This window comes from Dasypus novemcinctus, chromosome 4, assembly GCF_030445035.2.
Source record: "Dasypus novemcinctus isolate mDasNov1 chromosome 4, mDasNov1.1.hap2, whole genome shotgun sequence".
Lineage (NCBI taxonomy): Eukaryota > Metazoa > Chordata > Mammalia > Cingulata > Dasypodidae > Dasypus > Dasypus novemcinctus.
This window is the reverse complement of record NC_080676.1, coordinates 157,742,822-157,761,788: the sequence shown is the minus strand read 5'-3', so window position 1 is coordinate 157,761,788 and position 18,967 is coordinate 157,742,822. Positions and strand designations below refer to the sequence as shown.

Genomic DNA, 18,967 nt, shown 5'->3' with positions numbered 1-18,967 from the left:
TAAATTTCAATTCAATAATGATGAATAAAAGGCCCAATAAGATATGCCAATATTTATATTTATACTTTTAAACAGAGTATATTATTTTTAAACTCTTGTGCATACCTTTCTTCTCTTCTTTTTCGGGTGGATTACTCTCTCTTAAGTCCTCTTCTAATCTTTCTCGTGCTAGTTTTTTTGCTTCTACTCTTTGGATCTTTCTCAACACTTTTTTGTCTTCTTTCAGTCTTTGCTTCACTAGGCTGATAAATATTTATGATTAGTGATAATTCCACATTGTCCATAAGCTCAAAAAACTATTTTCCCTTACCTACTTTAGGAACCATTTTTAAAGCAGTAGTTTAAATGGTTTCCTTTCTAGGTACAACTTGGCCTGTGCTTTCTATTAGGCATCAAAAACTGTAAACATATTCAGCCAATTCAGCCAAAACAAGGGCACTGAGTGACTTTTAATTAAGTACGACATATATAGATTGAAAACAGGTATAATACAAATTACTCAGGAAGATAGCACATGTAAACTCACATTTCAAAGAAAGATCCTATAGTGTAAAATATAATTTTCACATCCCAGTCTTGGCCCACAATACTATAATTTGGTTGCTCTAATTACAATGAATTCTCTGCAGCAAATAATTCTGTTCATTTTTTCTTTTGCTTTTTCTTGGTCACAAATGATGAAAAAAAAATCACTTCTTAGAATGGAAAACAAAAAGCAGGACCAAAAAGAAAAGAAAATGAGACTGGAATTATTTGATCTATACAAGAAGATACAGAGAAGTGAGTATTTGTGACTATCATAGTACACTGAGTATTTCAGGAGTGAGAAATGATCCTACGTTCAAAATGTCTGCCACAGAGATAAAGAGGAAAATGCTTCTGGAATTAAAGTTTAAACAGCTGAGAGCTATGTAAATAATTTTCATCTAAATTCCAAATCTATTAATCAAATATATAATTTCACAGTATCAAACGTCATAATTTTACTTTTAAGTCCAACCACTAAATAATGCTTCTGATTCAACTTTTTAGTATTTAACCACCCTAAGCCAGTTCTCTTTAAGTTTTAAATATCCGTTCATTTGGATATATGCATGTAAAGTGTGTACAGCCAATTAAAAAAACATAATTTAGAAATGTGCATTTACTAGAACTATATTCTAACAGACATCATTAAACTACTGATTGATTGTTAAAAATCTTACCTAGAACATTTCTGTTTCAGAATAGGTCTTGGAGGAACCTTTTCTTTTATGACCTTGTGTTCAAACTTTAAATAAAACAAAGACATCCAAAATTTGTCTCATACTCCCATGACATAGAGCACAAAACCACAAGTAACAAGTATTTCAGAAGCACAGTCAAGGCTCAAGCTGATATAGAGAACAGTGAGGATACTCTGACCCAGACAAAAGCCCAGAGAGATTTAGCAAAACAATTGACTGAAAAAAGGAGAGACACACTTTAGGAAGACAGAAGAGACACTTCAGGAAGGAGTTTAAAAAAATGAAGAGGAAGCAGATCAGATAAAGTACAAACATCACAACCACCCAGTCCTGGCTCCTCGTACAATACAGTTCAAGGCAACCCCACACCACACTCTTCCCCTTCCCTTAGAACCCACACACCCCCTCCAATCTCCAAAAGATTATAAAACAAAAGTACCAGAAAGAGAGAAAGCAAAATGAAAAAAAAAAAGTCTTTTCCCATTAGGAAATAGAAGAATGTGAGAATGTGTCATTGTAGTAGAGCATTCTCACCTCCTACTATTTCCCACCCTTTCTTTGACACAACTTCCACAAATTTAAACCACGTTTTAATCGGTTTAAGCATTTTGGTTGGCAATGTGATAACATTTCCTCTTTATGAGATACTTACTTCACATTTAACTCGACCACCCCTGTTGAAGATGATAATCTTAGAAATGACACCTTCACAGTCAGGGGTAAGACAAATTCCTTGCAGAAAATCCTATTTGATTTTTAAAAAAGAAGAGCGTAAGTCCGGAGGGAACAAACAGACGTGTGTGCATCTTTTCTTCATTAGGAACAGTCAAGATACAGCTGGTCTCCAGCCTCCTCCTGGGAGGTGCTCAAAGACCCTGCTCATTGCCGGGAGACTGACAGGCAAGCTGACAGGACATGCACCGTGTCTAAGCAAAAGCACTAAGAAACAGCACATGGACTGGCCCCTGCTCTTCTCCCTCTGCCACAAGCATAAGGTCCGGATAAGAACCACCCATCAGCCTGGGGTCAGAAACAACACTGCCACACAGAGCAGAGCTGCTACAGCCCAGGACCCGGCCAACAACTGCACAACTGCAGGGCAGGCCACAGAGGCAAGGAACGGACCTTTCTTACTGTGAGCCACTAAAATACTTGGATTGCATGCGACTACGGCTGCCATCATAGGGGAAGCTCACTAATCTACAGAGGTATTGAAAACCACGGCAATGGATGAGACCACTGGGGGCGGTAGAGAGCTAGAGAACCTTGCTGTACGTAGGGCCGAGACATACCGGAAGTGATTCAGTGGCAAGAGTTATCTGGTTGTATCATTACATCTTCAGTTAACTACGTGAAAATGCATAAAATGTGAAAATTTATTTCTACCAAACTTGAATAATTACTATCACTATCAGATACCTAGCACAACGTCCTTAGCCACCACTCTCCACCCCTCAATAAAGGATAGTGGCAAAGATAGTGGCATATAGGAGCCCATACGAGATAAACAAAGGTTTTCTTTTTCTGTACCAAAAGCCCATAACTTTTATAGACCAGAAACAAATTCTACAATTGCAAGATAAGATTGTAAAAAATTGTGTCTTCTCTCAAAGTATATCTAGCAAATGGTAATTAACACCATTTTCTTGCTAATCCAGAGAAACCCCAATAAGAAGTAGCAGCACAAAATTTAGGTTAATTTCTTAGTTCAAATTAGCTCACCAAGTTTTGGTAAAAATAGAAAATGTTCAAGACCTTAATTCCATAGTCAAAATTTTACAAGGGTTAAATGAAGGATCTTTAAAGGACTCAAATTTTAGTGCACATTTTAAAACCTGTATTTTTATATCAGACATCTAAGTTTTTATTTTTGATCTCAACAACATATTTTAAATATAATCAGTGAAACTCATACTGAGTTGATCAATAACTCAAAAGTTGAGGTTAAATGATTTATTAAAGGGCCTCTACCAATACTGTCTTCAAAACTATTAAACAAAAACAAAAACCCATTTTCCATTTTACTAGTAATTTTAATTCAAAATTCTCTAAATAGGTCTAGAATGCTCAGGAAGGAATTTATATTCACTTAAGACTTCTTTACTGAAATTTTTTTTGGGAAAAAAAATCATCATGCAACAAACAAACAAGAAAATCCAGACACTCTTATATCTTACCTTGTCAATTTTATCATCAAAGGTGGTTGTTTTTAACTTCTTCCAACAGTTCATATGGAATTCTATTTTACAGTATTGGCAACAGCTGATCCGTATAAAGCCCTAGAGGGCAGGGAAAGAGTTTGAAAAACTTTAAATTCACACTTGAAAAATGTCTGAGCACAGCACACACGTTAAGACGGGGTTGTCTGCATTGCAGGCACAGCAACATGACACAACATGGGGGTGTGTGATCCTTCTGTACCCCAAACGCCTACTGCTGGGGTCACGGGGTTTGACCCACCTGTTCACCACCACCGACTATGACAACATTACTCTTTACAATGTAACAAATATCTTAAAAACATTATCTCATCTCATCTACCAACCAGGGATGGTGGGACCGTGGACAGCTACTCTCTTCTTCAATAAAAGTAGGGCCTGATGACTTAACTCAATTAAGGTGCGACGTGGTCTCAAATTTAAGTCTCTAGGGATTAATTCAGCGGTAAGAACGGCCTTTAAATTCTAAGACTCCAATTTTACCAGAGATCAGAATTGCAACCAATCAGAGGTAACAACCTCATTTTGTTTCCTAGGCTCCTAAGGAATAGGCAGTTACAATGAAGCCGTGGCTAGAGGTGGGAAATGGAATTCACCTTGAAGTCTGGATCACTTATGTATATCTGGATTTTGGAATATCCATTGCACTTCTGATAGGAACAAATGGCATCTGGTACTGGAGGGAACCTGCATTCTTCAATAAATCTCTCTAGCACCATCTAAAACAAAAATACAAATGATACCATTATAATATGCATGTATTAACAAAAATGCTTGCGACTTCCGGAACTTCTTGCCATCAAAACACTTTCAGTGTAGGAATGACTAAATTTTTTTGTACATACAACATTTAAAGTTTTTTTTTTTTTTTTTAAAGGAGTCTAATACAGAAATGTGACTGGGGAGCGGGGATTGGGGGAAAGAAAGAATGGACATAAACAAAGGTTCTTGAGGATTTTAGAGAGTGAGAATCAAAGTCTTGCCCTGTGTTTTAATCATCAAATCTCATTTTAAAACTTACATCTCTTAGAAGTCTTCTTTCAACACTTAGACGGAGTCAAGTGAGATGAACAACCCCTACGATCGCCCCAAGAATGCTCATTTCCCCTTTTCCCAAAGTCATAGCACTGAGGGTCCCAGCACTCTCAGTCCACCTGCCTAAATCGTGGCACGTGGGCTTGTTCGCTCCTGGGAGGAATTACCGCACTGCAACTGACCGTCCCAAGGGACCGAGCTTATGCGCTCAGCACTGGCTGCTGTTCTCAACAGCTCCCCGAGCCTCCATCTTAACCTAAACGAAGGAAGGGAATCCAACGATCCCTGCGTTCTACGCTACTTTTTATTAGACGAGTTGTAGGTTTACAGAAAAAATCACACAGAAAATAGTGTCCCCAACTACGCCTCACCACCCACACGCGCGGTTATTCCTATTACTAAAACTGCACATTAGTGTAGTATCTTCGTTACAATGAAAGCATAGTATATAAAAATTGTACTATGAACTATAGCCAATAGTTTACACCAAGATTCACTGTTATTTTGTACAGTCCTACGGGTTTTTTTTTTAAACATTTTATTCCTAGTAACATAGACACAACCTAACACTTCCCCTTTTAACCATATTCAAAATACATAATTCAGTGGTATTGCCTATATTCACAATGTTGTGCTACCATCACCATCCTTTACCATCAACCCAAATAGAAATTCTGTACCAGTTAAGCATTAACTCCCCATTCCCTACCTCTATCCCCAGCCTCTGGAAACCTGTATTCTAATTTCTGACTGTGAAATTGCTTATTGTAATTATTCCGTATCCGTGAGCTCATATACTTGTCCCTTTGGATCTGGCTTATTTTTCTCAACATGATGTCTTCAAGGTTCATCCATGTCACTGCACAGATCAGAGTGTCATTTCTCCTTATGACTGAATAATATTCCACTGTATGGATAGACCACATTTTGTTTATCCAATCATCTGCTGATAGATACTTGGGTTGCTTCCACCTTTTGGCAGTTATGAATGAATAATGCCACTATGAACAGTAGTGTGAAAAAATACCTGCTCAAGTTCCTGCTTTCAATTTTTGGGGGTATATTACCTAGAAATGGGATTGATGGGTCATATGGTAATTCTATACTTATCTCTGAGGAAATATCAAACTGTTTTCCATAGGAGCTGCACCATTTTACAATCCTGCCAACAGCGAATGCGTGTTTCTATCTCTCCACATCCTCTCCAATACTTTTTTTTTTTTGGTTTTGGTAATAGAAGCCTTTCTAGTAGGTGTGAAATATTATACCTCATGTGGTTTTGATTTTCATTTCCCTAATGGCTAATGATGTTGAGCATCTTTTCATGTGCTTATTGGCCATATAATGCTGCTATGAACATTCATGCAAATGTTTTTGTAAGAATCTATGTTTTCCTTTCTCTTGGCCAGCAGGCTTCTGATTTCTCTACATCCTTGCCAACACTTGTTATTATATCTTTTTAATTCTAGCCATCCTTAATGGGTATGAAGTGATATCTATAGCAGGCTTCTGATTTCTCTACATCCTTGCCAACCCTTGTTATTATATCTTTTTAATTCTAGCCATCCTTAATGGGTATGAAGTGATATCTATGATTTTGATTTTCATTTCCCTAATGATGTTTAGCATCTTGTTATATGCTTACTGCCTATTTGTGTATTTTCTTTACAGAAACGTCAATTCAAGTTATTTGCCCACTTTTTAACTGTATTGTCTTTTTATAGTTATGTTTTAAGAGTTGACCCCTGTGCTTTTAAAAGCTCCAGCCATAAACAAAGTCTAAGTATAGGCCAGAGTTCACCACAAATAAAGGCCTACCCCAGTCAGTTCACACATAATTTATTCTCTCCAGAAACAGTGATACTTATACTTATACTTATACTTAAACTTATACTTCTGGATATGAGATAAAATTCATATTTTCCAAGTTTCTGAGTACTGTTGTAAATACCAGTAGTAACTACGATGAAACAGTGATGCTATGCTCTTCTCTAAGTACAACCAACGTAACTGCTTAATGCATGCTCTGAAGTAAGAACGCCCAGATTCAAGTCCCAGTTCCACTACTTCCAAGCTGTTTAACCTTGAGCTCATCAATTAACCTCTCTATGCTTGATCTTCCTCATCTATAAAATGGCAATAACAGCGCCCATCTCATAGGGATGTGGTAGGATTAAATGTAATGATAAATGGAAGATTCATGGCTAGCACAAAGGATATTAATCAATATTAGCGATTCTCACTAGTCTTCAATGGGGGAAGCGGGGATAGAATATTCCTACCTCTATAGCTTCTGATACCCAGCCAGTCACCGCAGACAGACTTTAATGTTAGTAAAAGGAAGGAACATTACCTTTATTTTCCCTGGCCGAGTCTCTTCAATAACCACATTACTTGTGGGCCAAGTTAACACTCCAGGAAGACGACCAATCAAAGTTCTTGCTTTCTCAAAGTGAGTAAGAGCATCTACAAACCTAGAGTCACAATTATGAAGAAAGACGGTATTGAAGATGTGATGATATGATGTTTTTAATCAGCCCAACAAAAGTCACAGAGAGATTTCATGTTTGCAAGTAATATAACATGTGTTCAACCACCGGACAGAAGTATTCAATCTTACCTACGTTTTCTTTAAAAAAAAAAAAAATTTAAAAAGCAGAGGTTTTACCTCTATTTGCTATAAAAGTAATATAAATCAAACACAATTCTGCCCTAGGCACCAAATTCTTATGGTAAGTGCATATTAGTTTTTTAAAGTTGTGATTTATTTCTTAAACTTTCCAATAATTAAAATAGAAAACGGAACAATTTGGTTGCTTTGTTTTTATTAGTGTCATTTACTAAGCTAATTATAAGTAGATTCTTAAAAGAAATGGCAACCCTCCACCACTTCGACTAATTAAGCATCAACAGGATTTTTTTTTCCCTTTTATTTGACTCTATTAGGACATTTATATAGCAGGGGTCCTTAACTTTTTTCATTTCACAGACTTCTCTGCCAGTTGGTGAAAACCATGGACCACTTACTGAGTTCACACTATAATGTGTACTACTTAATAAATACATCCCCACAAAAATAATGTTTTTTTAAATTTTCAATTGCAGCTCACAGACTTCCTGAAGTCTTTCCACTGAACCCTGGTTAAGAACCCCTCTTCTACAGTAAAAATCCCACTTCTGAAAAAATAAAAAGGGTAATGTTTTCTGGACATCTTTGACCATCAAGCAATTAATTATTTAACAGAATGAGTGTGTATCTAAGTGGTTTTAACTGCAAGTATGAAATGGTTTTTCTGATACAGTTCATGATTTTTAAAAACGCCAATGGATTTTTACAGTCCATTCAAAAAAAGAATACTAAAATGCTGGAGTATAGAGTGAGCCAAATCCTTATTCTTCTTTTCAAACAAGAGAAGAGGGTCTCCTGCTTTCTCCAATCTTGAAATAGTTCCCCACTTTCATAGCTTATTTTTGCCCATGCGTATATAAAGATTCACCTGCAGAAAAGCTAGACCCCATCCACCGTAAGACAGTAAGAAACCGTGGGATTTAAAACCAGAAACAGTATGACACACTACAACAGCCAAAAACGGCTATTAGGCATTTAACCCCCAAAGGTAATATTGAGAAGTTTAAATGTAAATGCCTTACAGCACGGAAAACACTTTTTTAAAATATATTTTTTATTTTTTATTCTAAAAGATACTTAGATTACCTAAATGCTACATAAAGTATAAAGGGGATTCCCATCTGCCCTGCTCCTGACCCTTCCCACATGAACAACCTCCTTCATTAGTGTGGTACATTTGTTACAATTGATGAAACATTTTGGAGCATTGCCATGAAGTGTGGATTATAGTTTACAGTGTGGGTTACATTCTCTCCCACAGAATTTTGTGAGTTATGGCAAGATATATAGTGGCCTGTATCTGTTGTTGCAATGTCATTCAGGAAAATTCCCAAGTTCCGAAAATGCCCCCATATTATACCTATTTTTCCCTCTTCCTCCCCTCAGAACCTCCAGTGGCCACTGCCTCCCCATGAATGATATAAGGCAAACACTTTTTAATTTACCACAATCCCCAAGATTTTACAGATTATGTTACTCTCCTAGACACTGTGAAAACATGCACAAGCCAATGCATTAAACCTTTATCAAACAGGTAGGTCTTAAATGATTTGCCCTAAACCTTCAATGAATTTCATTTTTAATTTGCTATGACTCTAAAGGCCATTGCTAAATCCTCACTTCCCTGCATCTATCGGATTCTTAATACAGTCCAGCATAGCCAGGTAGTAACTTGCAAGAAGTAAAAGTATTTTCTGTAACTTAAAAAAAATCTACAAAGTAGGTTCTAGGAACCCTCTAAGCCTGGGTCACAAGAGTTTCAAAGATCTCATATAAAGATCAAGAGACATGCTACATATTAAATTCTGAGTGAGGATTCCTAGTATACTCAAAGTTCCAAGAAGAGATTTTTATTTCTAACCCAAAGTGTCTTTGAACATATAGATTACCTCTTATTTTAACCACCTTCATACAGGTTATTTTTTCTTTGAAATAGGTATTTAATCAAAAAATTATAAAACCACATTTTTAGGGAGACAATTTCTATCAATTCTGTCACCATTTATAGATGACATACACAAAAGATTAAAATATTTTAATCTTTCATGTTAAATTATTCTATTATTGACTTTTTATCAGATTCTAAATAAAATGACTATCCTTGCTTTATTTAAAAATGAATAGGGGAGCAGAAGTAGCTCAAGTGGTTGAGCACCTGCTTCCCATGTATGAGGTCCCAGGTTTAAACCCCAGTACCTCAAAAAAAAAAGAATATTGATACCAAAATGTCAGGTCCTCAAAGTAAAGTAACTCCAGAAAGGGGATCATTTCCACATGAGACTTTGAATGGGTCATCAGCCCAGAGGTGAAAGTACTGTGGTCTGTACTAACCTGTTTTTCTTCAAATATACTTTCCCAATTCCACAGTAGGCCAAGCAATCAAGTCCTTCATTGGGGTAGAATTCAAGCATCCTCTTAAACTGGTTCTCAGCTTCAGACAATTCCTTTAACAACAATTAGAACAATGATCACTTACATCAAAAGAGAAACGCTGGAACAAACGTCATCGCAAAATTCATAGTTTTTGTGTAATATTAAAACAACTGTACGGTTATACCTTCTGCTTCTCATTTTCTTCACGAATACATAAATTTTGATCCTATGGATACTTAGAAACTCTACCAAACAGATCCTGCTAGAGAATTAAAAATAGGAGCTGAAACATCAGACTATCAACCCACCATTTACTAGGCCAGTCTGTGTTGGTAACCCCAGAAGATGTGACTTGATAGTAAAGAGATAGATTTGGGGCAAAAAAGCTGTAGTAGATTGATGTTACTGATGAATTCCAAAACAAAATATTGGATTATATTTGCAAACTGGTCTTTTCCTCTGGGCATATTAGAGTGTATTGGATTCAGGTTTTACTTTTACTAGATTAAATAATGATTAAGTCTTCGATTGGGCCACATTAGTAGGACGTTCAGTTCCTGCCCTCTTGGTGGGGACTCAAGAGAAACTGCACCACAGAGAAGGGAGGTTGGAGTCTTGAGTTGGAGCCCCGGGATGAGAGGAACCCTGAGCCCAAGGAGAAGCAAGCCCTGGGGAGAGAGGAACAAAGGAAACCTGAACCCTGGGAGAGGTTGGCAGCCATCTTGCTCCAACACATGGCAAAAGACTTTGGTGAGGGAAATAACTTCTGCTTTATGGCCTGGTCACTGTAAGCTTCTATCCCAAATAAATACCATTTATAAAATCCAATCAATTTCTGGTATTTTGCATGGGCACCCCTTTGCCTGACTAATACAGAATTTGGTACTGGAGAGTACGGTCATGCTTTTATAATTACCAAAATGCTGGACCAGTTTTATAAATGGGTAAGGGGTATTTTTTGGAGGAATTGTGAGATGCTTGATAGAAAAGGCAGAGTGTTTTACAGAGACTGTTGGTATGGATATAGATGCTAAAGAGACTTTTTATGATGCCTTAGAAGTAAATGATGAATTATTGGAAACTGGGGGAAAGGCGATCCATGTTTTAAAGTTGCAGAGAACTTAGCAAGATTGATTCCTGATGTTTTATGGAAGGGAGAATTTGAAAATAGTGAGCCTGGGTATTTAGCTGAAGAACTTTCCAAAGTAAACTCAGAGAATGCGGCTTGGCTTCTCCTTGCAGCTTATAGCAAAATGCTAGATGAGAGAGATATGCTGAGGACTGAACTGTCATGCACAAAGAAAACAGAAACTGATTCTGGAAATTCCAAACCTTTGGAAATTAAGCTCCCAGATGAAAGTGTCCCATTGGAGGACTTAACTAAACAAGGATCTTGTAAATCAGGATTGAAGATGCAGTTATCTCGGAAAGACTTGTGAAAAGTCTTACTGTCTGATGGCTTGGACCCCAGTTTCTTGCATGCTAAACCAACAAGGTTTTTGAGAGAGCTGTATGAACAAAACTATTTACTGTCAGCTTGGACTAAAAGGGACATGGAAAGGAGAGATTAAAGGAGAAACAGTTTTAAGAGGAAAACCATGGAAGCTGAGTTCTGGAATTAAAACATAGCCTTGGACCAAGAGAGGAATCCCATCCATGTGTACAGAGCTGAAGAAGTGGCTATTCCCACTCGATATTTGGGAAGAGTTTTGCTGCCCCCGAGTACAGAGGGTGTAGCACATTCCTCAAGGATTAGGGCGGTTAAGGTCAGCACTCCATAGGTCTGAGTGGGGTGGGCCTGTCCCCCATGGATTAGGGAAGGCCAGGTAGTCAACTCATTGCTCTGAGAGGGTTGAACCTGTATGCCAAAGGTTAGGGAGGATGTTGCCTTCACCTCACTGTACTAGGGGAGTTAAGTCTCTAACCCAAAGATTGGGTGGGGTGTAACAATCATTCCAATGCTCTTCAAGGGTGAAGTCTGGTGCTTGGTTGCCACCCAGATGCTTGAAGGTGGAACCAAGAAAATGGCCACTGGGCAAGCCTATGGAAAGAGTGAGTTCCCATAAGGCCCAAGGAGAAGAAACCATGTTCTAAGAATGACTCTCAGACTTTGAAATCGGATGGAGGATGCCTTGCAGGTTTACTGAACTGTTCTGGATCCATAACTCATGTTCCCCTTCCAATTTCTCCTTGTTGTAATGAAAATAATTTGTCCTTTGTCTGTCCATTTGTGTAATGGAAGTAGACAAATGGTTTTATAAATTTCAGAGGTCTATTGCAGACAGGACTTTGCCTCAAGACAACTTTATTTCTTTAACCCAATTATGATATGATTTTTTACTTAGTATTGTTACTGATTTAAGGTTTTTAAAAAATATTGTAATGTCTTTTTGGAATTTAGAGGGTAAAGTATAACAGTTTGATATCACTGATGAATTCCAAAAAGAAATATTGGATTGTATTTGTACATTAATCTTTTCCTCTAGGAATATTAAAGTGTATTAGATTCAGAGGTTTTACTTTTATTTGATTAAATAATGAGTAGGGCTTTGATTGGGCCACATCAATAGAACATTCAGTTCCTGTCCCCTTGGTGGGCGGGGACTCACAGGGAAACTTCATAGCAGAGAAGGGAGGTTGGAGTCTTGATCTGGAGCCCCGGGAAGTAAGTACACAGATGAACTTGGTTCTGAGGAAAGAGAAGCAAGCCCCAGGAAGAAAGGAACCCTGAGCCTGGAGAGAAGCAAGCCCTGGGAAGAGAGGAACCAGGAAGCCTGAACCCTCACAGGTATTGGCAGCCATCTTGCTCCAACACATGGCAACAGACTTTGGTGAGGGAAGTAACTCCTGCTTTATGGCCTGGTCACTGTACGCTTCTACCCCAAATAAATACCCTTTATAAAAACCAACCAATTTCTGGTATTTTTGCATGAGCACACCTTTGGCTGACTAATACACACACCATAACATATCTGAGGAAGGGCTGCTCCCCTGGGAGGTTAGGCACTATTCCAAGGATGTTACCAGAATGTTCTGGAAATGGGCGTCTTAGAAACAGCTCTTTAGTAAAAGCTTTACAGAGCTGAGAGTACACTATATTTTACATACTCTCAACAGTGGGAAACCTCTTTGCTTTGAATGTATTTTGTTTTTAGAAAAAATCCAAAAGACACCTGGCACTAAGCAATACTGGTAATCCCACCGTGGGTCTAAAAGAAGCATCACTACAAAGTGGGGCTTATAAATAGAACTGAGGCCAATTCCAAAGGAGGCATCCAAAAATAGCCAAGCACGACTGTATTGGAACAAATACATGATTTCCTTCAGGAGTTACTCTGAATGATGAAACTCATTTAAATATACAAGCTCTACCATACCTGTTTTTCTTTTAATAAGACCACGACTTTATAGTAAATCACAAATGTAATAAGCTATTTCTTTAATTCCGATAAGGTAAAACGTGACAACCTGACATCATGAAGCCTTGTCCTGAAAAACCTAGCAGAAAATGGAATGAGACCTTCATCCTTTACATCAACAACAAGGGAAAAGCACGGGACAAGAAGCAGAAAGAAGTTCAGGCATTGTGGATCATGGAAGCAAGGAGAACATAATGAAGACTGAGATCCTAATTATGGAGCAATTTAGAATTAATCTTTCATCTAGCCAGGAAAGCTTGAGCTCCCTACCCCCAGGCTAGGAGAAAGGATATATTATACCTGAGGTCATTCTAGAGCTATTTCAGCATTTACAGAAAACTCAAACTATGGAAAACAAATGATAATGCTGGAAAGTGCAGGGAAGTAAGCATTCCAGGAGAGCAATTAAAGAACAGGAGCCAGGGACGTCACACGTGCCCTCAACTATCCACTGATGGGCCAGTCATGCCAAGCCTGCACTCTAGAGAATAACACTCAAGAACCCACTATTCCAAACTAGAAGACACTATTGTATTTTTTTCTTCATTAGAGAAGTTATAGGTTTACAGAAAAATCATGCATAAAATAAAATATAGGATTCCCATGTACTACCCTATTATTATTATTATTTTATTTTCTCTCTTTTTTTTTAGGAGGTGCCGGGGATTGAACCCAGGTCCTCGTATACTCCTCGTACCATTGAGCTACATCTGCTTCCCCCACCCTATTATTAACACCTGACATTAGTTACAACTGATGACAGCACATTTGTGTGATTGTACTATTAACTATAGCCCATGGTTTAACTTAGGGTTCACTGTTTGTATATGTAGTTCCATGGATGTTTTTAAAATTTTTTATTCTGTTTACCATATATACACTCTAACATTTCACCTTTTAACCACATTCAGATATACATATTTCAGTGCTGGTTATTACGTTCACAATGCTGTGCTACCATCACCACCATCTAGTACCAAGGCATTTCTATTACTCCAAATAGGAACCCTGTACACATTTTAAGTTTTAACTTCCTAACTCCTATCCCCACTGGTAACCTATATTCTGACTCTATGAGTTTGCTTATTTTAATTGTTTCAAATCAGCGAGAGCATGTGTCCTTCTGTGTCTGGCTTATTTCACTCAACGTGATGTCATCAAGGTTCACCCATGTTGGCACATGTATCAGGACTTCATTCCTATTTACAGCTGGATAATATTATCATTTTCTGCTTTATTTTAAATAATACAACAGCATAACATCCATAATTGAAGACTCCTTCCTAACCTCCCCAGGATCCATTTCCTTTCTTTCACCTCTAAATGCAACCATTATCTTAAATTTGACATAGATATACTGCATGTTTTCACTTTTGCAAGATATGTACCATTAACAATATACAGTATCATTCTGAATGTTTTTCAAATTGTATATAAATGGTATCAAGATATTTATTATGTTTTCCAACTTGCCTTTTTCACCTCAACATTACATTTTAGAAATATACCATTCATGATACATTAGATCCTTTGCCTTTCATACAAATAAAAGCAGAATCCCACCGATTGTCTGGAATAGACTTTTTATAATAGGAACACAAACTAAATTTCCTAAAAAAACAAATTAAGTTCATCTTAGCTATTACAGGCAAAATTATCAAGAAAGGACACCAAAGAAAATGAGCCACATGGGAAAACTATTTTTATGTATCTTCTAAAGTCAATGTCATGGGGGATGAGAGGAGTATGGGGGATAAGAGAGGAGTTTCTTGAGAGTACACAAGGATGGATATAAAACATGTAATATTACACCATAACATATAGGAGATGACAGACTGATAATGTAAACCATAATGTAAAACATAGGATAACTAAGAATGTAAAGAACTGTATATCCTAAAGTATGCACCATAATGTAAGCACAGATGTCACCTTGTTAGAAAGCTAATGTCTCAGACTCTGTACATCACATTAAGTAAATATGATATGAATAAAGTGTAAGAGTATCGCTATGGAAGGAAAAAGGTTTTGTGGTGGATGTATGGGAGTGCTGTATATTATATATATGCATTGCTGTGGTCTAGGACTCCTGTGAAGAGAAGCTGAATAATTGGGGGGGGGGGGGAAAAGATATGATGTAGAATTTTTTCAAGTCAACATTCTTTATCTAAGTTCTTTATCTAACTTTATCCAAGTTCTTTATCTAACCTTTAAATCCATCGCTATATGCCATTCCCTGGTAAGGGACCATGACATTATACTGGGCTTCAAATTTCGGGGAGTTCTGGATCACAGAGTGTTTCAACAATGGCAATGGAGGGATACTGGTATGGGATACCAATGACAGGTAATATATGGCTGACAGGGAGCTGTACAGAACATATGTCCAGGGTGCATGGTAATGTTTGGATATACTCATAGTGGCAACAATTAAAAACCACAGCAGGGGGGGTACTGGATTCCTGGCCAATGGTGTTCTGTCATGGTCCCTAGGGGAGCAGCGATAGTCTCCCAGGTACAGCGGCGGGGACCGGGAGGGAGTGAGGGTTCAACAGTGAGCCCCTGATGCTAATGACTATGCTTGTGAGCCGATAAGCCTAAAATAAGAACAAGGCCTAGAGCAACATTGTGCCTGGGAATTTCCTCCTGTCAGCCTTCATGTTACTCAAATGTGGCCAGTCTCGAAGCCAAACTCAGCATGTAAATGCAATGCCTTCCCCCCAGCGTGGGACATGACACCCGGGGATGAGCCTCCCTGGCACCGAGGGACCACTATCAACTACCAACTGATGATGCAACTGGAAAATGACCTTATACGGAAGGTTCAATGTGGATCAGCAGAATATCCCTGTCTACATAAAATAACATGACTTTAAAATGCTGTTTGACCTAAAGTAAGGGGGAAATGGAAAAGAGAAATGAGTTTATATGGCTACGAGTTTCTAAAAAAGAGTCTGGAGGCTGGCAGAAGGATTGCCCTCATGCACAACTGAGCAGAGTCAGAGAGACAGATAAAGCAGATACAACCCCCAGATATCGGTTCCTTCGAGGGCTAAAGAGACCCATGGGAGTTATGGTCATGGCCGATGGGGTTAACTACCAGGTCAGATGGCCCCTTTTTGGAACTGGTGTTTATGTGTGATGAATCTGGACTCAGATGGGATCTTCCTCCATAAGACTTTCATGCTAAGATGATGGAGGTGCAGTTAATGTTGGGGTTTAAGATATATTTAGCGGATTTGAATCTCTGGACTGACAATGTGATAGCCAGGTCCTGAGCCTCAACAGACTCCAGCACCTACAATATGATTTATTGGACTTATCACACTCAGCTAAGATGGAGTTGAAGAAGGACAACCACCACACCGTGGAGCCTAGAGTGATTACAACTGAAAGTGGGAGGATTGCATCCAACATCCATGTGGAATCTGAGCCTCCTCTTGACATAGAGGTGCAATGGACACAACCAATCCAATGTCCACATAGAAGAGGTGGCATTGGATTGGGAAAAGTGGACATGGTGGCTGATGGGTATGGGGAAAGGCAGGAAGAGATGAGAGGTGGAGGCGTCTTTGGGACATGGAGCTGCCCTGGATGGTGCTTCAGAGGCAATCACCGGACATTGTAAATCCTCACAGGGCCCACTGGATGGAATGGAGGAGAGTATGGGCCATGATGTGGACCATTGACTATGAGGTGCAGAGGTGACCAAAGATGTACTTACCAAATCCAATGGATGTGTCATGATGATGGGAACGAGTGTTGTTGGGGGGGGGGGAGAGGTGGGGTGGGGGGGGTGGGGTTGAATGGGACCTCACATATATATTTTTAATGTAATATTATTACAAAATCAATTAAAAAAAAATGTAAAAAAAAAAAAAAAAAAAAAAAGATGCTATGACTTGAAAAAAAAAATAAAATAAAATAAAGTCAATGTCATATTTTAATTGTTTATTACCTCTGTCACAAATCTTACCTCAGGCTGCCCTATTCCCAGAAGAGAAATGGCGAGTCCATAGACCACTAAGACATAGTTAATCATGGCCAAGTTCAATTGCTGTCAATAAAAATGTTCCAGTTAAAAAAATCCAAACATAATTCCACCCAATTTGCATCATACCAACCTCCTAGCCACAACATTAAAAGAAGTATAACAAAATCTCACTAGTCCATATGATTGAGCTAAAGGCCAAACAGAATTAGAAAATATATTCTGCAAAGACGTGCAGTTATATAGCTATCAGGTAATTAAAACAGAATCAATGTCTCATCATTCCCTGAAGGCATGATTAGTAATAGATTAGTTTATAATTAAAGTCACACTTGTCTGTAAGTGGATAGTAGTGATAGATTAAGAATTTGCTTTCCTATAACCTTGTGTCAAGTTATTTATTTGCCTAACTAATTCTTTCTTATGTAAAGATGTGACTGAAGCCAATCCAAATCTTGATTTAGTACTTCAGTAAGAGAAAAGGCTGGGAGTTCTAATGAGCACACGCCATACAGCACAAGGGGAGCGCATAAACACGGGTCACATATGAAGTGGAACCTGGAGTAGACTCAGCCAGTTTCAGCAAGGGCTAAGGCACACTAATGCAAGGTGGTTAATGTGGTTAAAGCTTGATCCCCTTCTACAGTCACACGAGATGCACTGGCACTGCTAATCAAGTTAGGATACATTAATTTTACCTTTATTTTTTGAGGATCCAAACCATTGAGCAACTCTGTAAAGGCCTGGGCAGCACTGCGGCAACGCTGTTCCAACAAGGCTGTGTAACCATCTTGCATCAAGCCTCTCAGCATTTTCATAATATTAGAGAAATCCTGCAAAAGAGAACTTCTATTGCAATAACCCAAACCTACATGTTTTTAGCATGAAACTTAAGATGCCAGAGTTCATCTTAGGGCAGCAATATTTTATAGCTGATAATAAAAGACTTAAATACTAAACTACCCTTTATGTGTTACATTCCTTTCTCAGTACAGTGCCTTTAAAGTGACAATGAGGGGTACTGCTTCACACCTTGACCCCCCACCTCCACTGCTGCCCATGACAAGAAAGGGTAGTTCATTCTAAACTACACAGTGTGACACCTTGCTCACTTTTCCAGATTAAACTCGCAAGATTTTGAAATTTTAACAGCACCTAAGAAGAACATCAGCCGCCATTTGTAAGTAAATTGTTTGGGTGGGACTAAAACAATCAGACACATATCAACAAGCAATCAATTTATTGATGATTATCAGAGTTAAACAATGGCTATTCTGCCCTGGAATGAACCTAATTCCAAGCAAGGAATGGATAATCCAATTTTGAGCTGTAATCCTGCTAACATGTACTCAAATATAGACAGATAAAACTATCTGGAGAGCTATCAGTAGTTAGATGCAAAGGAAGGAGCAAAGGAAATAAAAAAATAAGAGCAAAAGTGCAGTCAACATGTACCCTTAAGTTGAGAAAAATTTTATAATTTGAATCCACATGTGCACCTAAATTGTAATTTGAGTTCAAATGAACACACATTATAGTTACATGACAACAGCCTTAAGTTCCAAAAGTCCCATAAAGATGAGAAATGCAAAACTAATGTTTAAGCCCAGAGCTCCCACCTTCTGGCCATCCCATGGACACCAACAGGTGGAAAATGGAAATGTGCAGGTAACATCCCTTCCTGTTCCTGACAATAAAGATCCAAAAGCAGACCCCACTGCACAAAGTGCAGAAAGAAAAGCAGTTTGGCCACATTAACGAAAGCTTCCCACTGGTTTTCACCCAATGAATTAAAAGTCTAGGAAAGAACATTCCCCTTGAATATGCATGGAAAATGCAGCTCCCATATATACCTGGGACTTGTTAAACTATTTAAAAGCTCAATGACAGCCATCTTTATGTTGTTCAGATATGAATTTGAATATACAGAGGCCTATCATACTAGTTATTAGACCTGGATCGGATGATTTTAATATTTTTTGCATTCTAGAAAACAAATCCACATATCCTCCAGTTTCCTTTGGAAACCATCTCCCTCGATACAGCACAACACCCTGAAAGCTCCATGCAGAGCT

General features: G+C 38.2%; 1 protein-coding gene across 6 annotated transcripts in view; it reads right to left on the bottom strand.

The window, feature by feature from the left end:
- Positions 1–18,967, bottom strand: part of TTC3 (tetratricopeptide repeat domain 3) — a 102,164-nt gene that overhangs the window by 40,798 nt on the left and 42,399 nt on the right. For all 6 annotated transcript variants that reach the window (XR_011648720.1, XM_058296223.1, XM_058296222.2 and 3 more), the window contains 9 exons: positions 17,591–17,725; positions 16,878–16,958; positions 9,441–9,553; positions 6,834–6,954; positions 4,042–4,164; positions 3,404–3,505; positions 1,879–1,971; positions 1,206–1,270; positions 106–242 (listed from right to left, as the gene is read on the bottom strand). Coding sequence is in view for 5 of the 6 variants with exons in the window: in XM_058296223.1 (XP_058152206.1) it covers positions 106–242; positions 1,206–1,270; positions 1,879–1,971; positions 3,404–3,505; positions 4,042–4,164; positions 6,834–6,954; positions 9,441–9,553; positions 16,878–16,958; positions 17,591–17,725 (970 nt within the window). In the remaining variant the exon portion in view is untranslated. The remainder of the gene's footprint in view (positions 1–105; positions 243–1,205; positions 1,271–1,878; positions 1,972–3,403; positions 3,506–4,041; positions 4,165–6,833; positions 6,955–9,440; positions 9,554–16,877; positions 16,959–17,590; positions 17,726–18,967) is intronic.